The 5,827-nt window shown below is 57.2% G+C and overlaps 3 protein-coding genes across 3 annotated transcripts; all 3 read left to right on the top strand.

The window, feature by feature from the left end:
• DQ04_10291020 (hypothetical protein) lies at positions 1-642 on the top strand (the record flags this gene model as incomplete). The annotated part of the gene is made up of 1 exon (XM_009316206.1): positions 1-642. A coding segment is annotated over one exon (642 nt), but the record flags the coding sequence as incomplete, so codon positions are not given.
• A 603-nt stretch (positions 643-1,245) lies between these two features.
• DQ04_10291010 (hypothetical protein) lies at positions 1,246-3,249 on the top strand (the record flags this gene model as incomplete). Its single annotated transcript, XM_009316205.1, has 1 exon — positions 1,246-3,249. One exon carries the CDS (start codon positions 1,246-1,248, stop codon positions 3,247-3,249), a length of 2,004 nt encoding a protein of 667 aa, XP_009314480.1.
• An 889-nt stretch (positions 3,250-4,138) lies between these two features.
• DQ04_10291000 (hypothetical protein) lies at positions 4,139-5,758 on the top strand (the record flags this gene model as incomplete). The annotated part of the gene is made up of 1 exon (XM_009316204.1): positions 4,139-5,758. The coding sequence occupies one exon, from the start codon at positions 4,139-4,141 to the stop codon at positions 5,756-5,758; it is 1,620 nt and encodes a 539-aa protein (XP_009314479.1).
• Positions 5,759-5,827: the final 69 nt, after the last annotated feature.

Genomic DNA, 5,827 nt, shown 5'->3' with positions numbered 1-5,827 from the left:
GGCGGCGGCGGCGGCGGCGGCGGCGGGGGAGCCACGCATGTGGTGCCGCAAGGTCCGCTGACAGCGTTTGAACTCTTCTGCCGCGACGCGGAGGCGCGGCGAGTGATTGAGGACTGCGGTGACCTGCAGGATGAAGATTCATTGGAGGGGCGCTGCAGCAGCCGGCGACTTCTCGCAGAGGCGTGGCTCTCCGCGGACGCAGCGACACGAGAGCGTTTCGAGACTGCTGCTGCCACTGCCGTTGCTGCCCTTAAACCGTCACGTGCAGCTGGTGTGAAACAGTTGCGCAGCAGCAGGAATGCCAGCACGAGCAGGAGGAGGAAGACGCCCACAGCAGCAGCCGCTACCACAACCGCTTCCTCCAGTAATAATGCAACGATCGTGTCAGATACTGCGCCGCCCTCCGAAGGGGATTCCACGGCGATGGCAAATACAACAGAGACAGGGGTGCGGCGAGGCGCTGGGATGTTGGTAACGTCATATAAGCGGCCACCTACGTCTTACAGACTATTCTGCAAGCGCCAGCGCGGAGTGTATGGCAGCAACGACGCACTAATGCGGGCCTGGAGAGGGATGAGCTCTACGGAGAAGCAGCCGTACGATGACGAGGCGGCTGCCATCCGCGTGGCGCTGCGGAAGTAACGATTGCTACTTTGTGGTGTACGGCCAAGTTTTTTTTGTTTTGTCTTCTTAATAACGTCTGTATATCTTGTTTGTCGCCTTTACGATCTTTGAAGTGGAATAGATTTTCCTTGCCAGATGACATGAGGAACAGAGTGAGGTGCTATTTTTCTTTTTCTCTTTGAGGGGGCGGCGTGGCCGCTGGGCATCTTTCTGCTGCTGCTGCTGCTGCTGCTGTTGTTGTCAGATCTCTGCTGTTGTCGGTGCAGCTCTTTGTATCCATGCGTGCATGGGCGGGCGTTGCGGGAGGCNGGAACAGAGTGAGGTGCTATTTTTCTTTTTCTCTTTGAGGGGGCGGCGTGGCCGCTGGGCATCTTTCTGCTGCTGCTGCTGTTGTTGTCAGATCTCTGCTGTTGTCGGTGCAGCTCTTTGTATCCATGCGTGCATGGGCGGGCGTTGCGGGAGGCGTGGGGAATAGAGTTGTCACATTTCATTCGCTCACGTATTTGTCTGCATTCCCGTGCTGTTCTTTTGTCTGTGTGTTTTGGTTTTCCTCGCCTGTTGTTTTATTAGTTGCGGGAAGGTGCGGGGGCCGCACGCTGATTGCGCAGCAGCGGTGTGCCGATGGGGATGCACACGGCACACGCGTTCAGCCAAACACCACCACCACCAGCAGCGAGAGCGGCGCGCACCGCTGCCAACGCTGCCACCACGCCCGGCAGTCTAGAGGCCGCTGCCGTGGTCCCGGTGGACGCGGCGGCGACGCTTTACTTCGTCGTGTTCCCGTGCAACTGCGCCCCAATCTTCCACTCCAACCGCATCCCGCTCGTCGAAGACGCGCCGCCGTACGCCGTCGGCGACGTAGTGTACCTCGGCCGCGCGGAGGAGGTGGCGCAGCAGAAGTTGCAGGAGTTGGCCTTCCCGCTCGGCTTCGGCTGCAAGAGCGCCGAGCTGCGGAGCGGGCCGCTGTGGAGCTGCCGCCTCGAGTCGGTGCGGAAGAAGGGCGAGGTGCGCTACCACCGGCTCATGATCACCTCGACGTTTGTCGTACTTGTCGCTTCTGAAAGCGGCGAGCTGCGCACGATGCAGACGAAATACGCCGCCGCGGCGCTCGTCATCACTTGCCCACCGGACACCTCGCAGTACCAGTTCCTTGTGGAGAATTTCGACAGCGTTGTGCGGAATATGCTACACATTGCACTCGACTTCGCAATGGAGGCGGCACAGCTCTTTTTTGTCAGGCTTTCACGCACCACCCCAGCGGAGCAGCTGATGGCGGAGCTGGAGAAGCACCCGAGTGCGCTGAGAACGTACCACACGCTGGGGGCTGTACTTGCCAACGCCTTTGGCAGCACACATACTATTCCGCGGCTGCACAGCCGTATTGGTGAACTCACTGTTACCAGTCCGCCGCGTACTTCCTCGAGCAAACCACAACATGTGAGTGGTTCGGTGGGTTCCCTGCTGTACGATGCGCTGGGTGGGCTTTGCCGCTTTAGCGAAGAATTTGCCACCAGCGTGGTCGCTGGATTGTTGTCGTTGTCTAACTGGGAGGGATGCGGCCTCGTCCGCTTCAGTGCCGAGGATAAGCAGCAGCAACTGCAGCAACAGAGCGGGGATAAAGACATTTACAGCGATTATTGGAGGGAAATGGAGGAGCAGGAGGCGAAGAAGGTAGGCGGTCCCCTCTCAGGGGTGCAGGAGGAGTGCAACACGAACGACATTGCCTGCCCCTGCCGTAGCGGAGCCCCTCAGAAGCAGCAGAAGCAGCAGCCAGACACAAGCTCTTCACCAATGGTATCCTCAGCCATGTCCGCAACTGTGCGTAGTGCGCACGCGAGTGACACTACGGCCACTGGTGGTGATACGATTGCTACATGCCCACTCTCTTCGCAGCGTGTGGGGCGCGTAGTGATTTTTTGCACGGATCCAGACCTGGCGCGCTCTCTTCTTATTACGGCCGCTTTCTTCTTTCGTGACCGTTGTATCACCGCTGGTGCGTCGCTTCAATCACGCGAGTTCAGCCCATTCGCTGGTAAAGTAGAGTCGTGCGCCTATCCATCGCTGCCGGTGCAGTGGGTGATGGAGGAGTACGATCCGAATCGCGCGGACCCGCTCCTGTGCTTGCCTCACACCGTCGAGAATGCGTTGCTGATCATTGCGCCGCGCACGTTGCTGTGTCGACGCCTGCGTTTCTCGAAGACGTTCACCTCCAACCCCATTCTTGTGGAGAGGTTTAAGGAGCGCCACCAGCTGGTGCACCCATTTCAGCGGCAAACCCTTGAAGCGGTGCAAATGCTTCCGGATGACACGATACGCGCAGTGTTGCGTCAGGCGCGGTGGCTGCAGAAAAGTAGCGGCGGTGCGGTGAGTTGTGCAGAGTTTCTCGAGTCGTCCATGGTTCGCCTCATGCGGCATAGCCGTGCGTGCCGCCTGCTGCTGCGGGAGCACCTTAATCATAATGATCATGATCATCAGCAACATCAGCAGCAGCAGCAGCAGCAGCAGCAGGAAGAGTTGGTGTCCTCTTTTTTCCTTGGTTCCTTTGGAGGAAGAGAGGAGAGCGGTTCTCACCTGTCGCACTGCAGCTCGCTCTCATATTTGAATTCCCCGACCTCACTGCGGTAGCTGAATTGTGAGAGCCGCCGCCGTCGATGGCGCGGCTCAGAAAGCGTGATTCCCACCCCTACCTCCGCCACTGTGTGGGACTCTCCGTCGCCCAGCTCGCCTGCTAGCTTTGCGTAGACCGGCTTCGGGGACGTGTGGTCGGAGAGGCAGTTAATATAGGTGATGATAGAACGGAGGGAAGAGACACCGCTGTTTCTGTGAGGTGAGAAGACGTGTGGTATAGAGGAATTTGCCCCGCTTGATATCTGAGGGAAGGTGGGGAATGTCAAGGTGATGCATATTATTCACCACAATTTCCCTTTCTCATTATCACCACCACCACCACCACCACTATCGCCAGCCCTTTTTGAATGTGGTTTATTCATCCCATGGTGAGAGTGGTTCTGAATTCTCCAGCTTATGTGACGTGATAACTGTTCCTTGCATTCCTACTGCTGTTTCTGTTGTCGCCTCAGCCAACGCCTCTTTGTTCTGTAGTTCATCTTAAACAACGAAAAAAAAAAGTGAGAGAAGTGTGTCGTCCTCTTTCTTGCGAGGAAATCAAACTGTCCCGAGAGCAACAAAAGATAGTTTTGGAGACGCTGTTGTAAACGGAGCCAAGCAATCCGGTGTGGTGAGGTGTGTGTCACCATCCTCTGTTCTATACCTTTTGGCCTCTCGTGCCAGCATTCGCCTTTCTCCCCCGCGCCTTTGCGCACTTCTGCACTGGTGAGGAATAAGTGGGTGTAGGGAATTGAGGGGACGCCTAGGCGCGCTCAGTAGGTATAGATAATATATTGTTTACATATAGTGAAAACCAAAGAAAGGGGGCTCTGGCTTATAGGGTAGGCTCTTTACAATCCGTTATACCGCTGCGCTGAGGTCAGCGGCTGTAGACACGTGACGCAACATGTTATCCTCCCGGCAACTGCTCGCACGCCCCGTCGCGATGGGGTCGGTCGCGTCGTACCGGAAGGGGAGTTACCACATCGTCCCAAAGAAGCACACCGTGGGGCGGCGCATTGCGGTGCGCAGTTACCTCGACCGTAACCGCACTGAGTTGTCAGACCGCACGTATATGCCGCAGAAGGCGTGGTTCGAGGCGTACACGCCGAAGCGCTTCGAGCGGGAACACGAAGAGCTAAGTCACAACTTCTACAACCTGGAGACGAAACTTATCTGGACCGCCTTCGACACGCCTGAACTCATCGGTATTTTGCTGCACGATGAGACGATAAAGGGGGCGAAGCACCTCTACGACGCGGAGTTCCTCGATGCCGCGCTGCACTGGACGCGTGAGAGCCGGTACTGGCGCTGCATAGGCATCACGAAGCCGTTCTATAATAAGACGACGCTGCGGGCGCACTGCTGGCACGACGGCGGCATGCAGGTCGGCACGCTTGTCCTCTCACAGGCGATGCGTCACGCCTTAATGGACCTCGAACGTGCAGTGCGACGGAAAGAGTTGGGCCTCGAACCGAACTACAAGTGGGACCGCTGGGGACCCATCGGCTTCATTGACGGCGCGCAAGCGGACTACCTCCCACGTTTTGCCCACAACCCTCATGTTGACCCGGACGGCGTGGACGTGACGGAACTTGACGTGGCGCCATTCAACACGCACGAGCAGATAAAGGAGCGCTACGGCGAGTTTATTGAGCCCGACCTGGCGCCGTTTGATGGTGTCTTTGGCGCGCCATCGCACGGTGCCATGTCGCTTGACGATGTGCCGCAACAGGCGGCGGTACAGCTATACCGCGACCTTAAAGAGCAGGCAGGAATACCAGTGCTCCTGGGCGGGGGGGCGGAGATTGCACCGGCAGATATGCGAGCGCTCTTCTACCTCAGCGCCGACCCACAGCGGCTGGCGAGGGCGCAGGGAATTGGTTCATGGCAGGAGGTTCGTGAGATGCTGACACCTGTGCAGGAAGCAAGCGACGAAAAGATTGAGGCACTGCGTCTCTTACAGAATACACGACATGATGCAAACCGTGTACGGTGTTTCTTTGAGGAGAAGTGTGGCTTCGCAGACTTTATGCATACACCGGATAAAGTCATCACAGCGGCGGTGTTGTGTTATCTGCAGGAGTTGCATCGGATATGCACCGAGACGGCGTGGGGCAAGCCACTTGCGGTGGCCCTGACCGATGCGGAGCGGGTAGAAGTTATGGGGAAGGAAGCATTTTTAGTGTATCGTCACATTGAGGATGCAATACTTGATAAGCGGCGACGCACATGGGCGACGCGCTTTTCCGGCGAGGCGAACGAGGAGAGCACGCTCGACTATCTTCTGGAGAACTTTGGTCGTCGTACGGAGCAGACGCGCAATGTTGGGTCAACTGGCACGGAGTTTGACAGGGAGCAGGAGCCCATTGGCCGACAGGTGCAGCGGCGCGTCATTGACGCGGACAAGGCCAACAAGTTGGCGGTGGCGCGGCAGCAAAAGGGTAAGATGTGGTCCAAAAAGAAGAGCGTCTTTGACTCCCTCCATCAGAAGCAGATGCAGAATATTACGTATGGCGTTCGTTAGAGGGATGTATCGATTCTTGCCTTGCTGCGTGTTGTTTCACTTGCTGTTCTAGTTATTGTAGTTGTTGTT

The sequence above is a fragment of the Trypanosoma grayi genome, assembly GCF_000691245.1.
Source record: "Trypanosoma grayi strain ANR4 Tgr_1029_V1, whole genome shotgun sequence".
In the NCBI taxonomy this organism is placed as follows: domain Eukaryota; phylum Euglenozoa; class Kinetoplastea; order Trypanosomatida; family Trypanosomatidae; genus Trypanosoma; species Trypanosoma grayi.
Note: the sequence above shows the minus strand (reverse complement) of the source record. Positions and strands in the feature narration are given on the sequence as shown.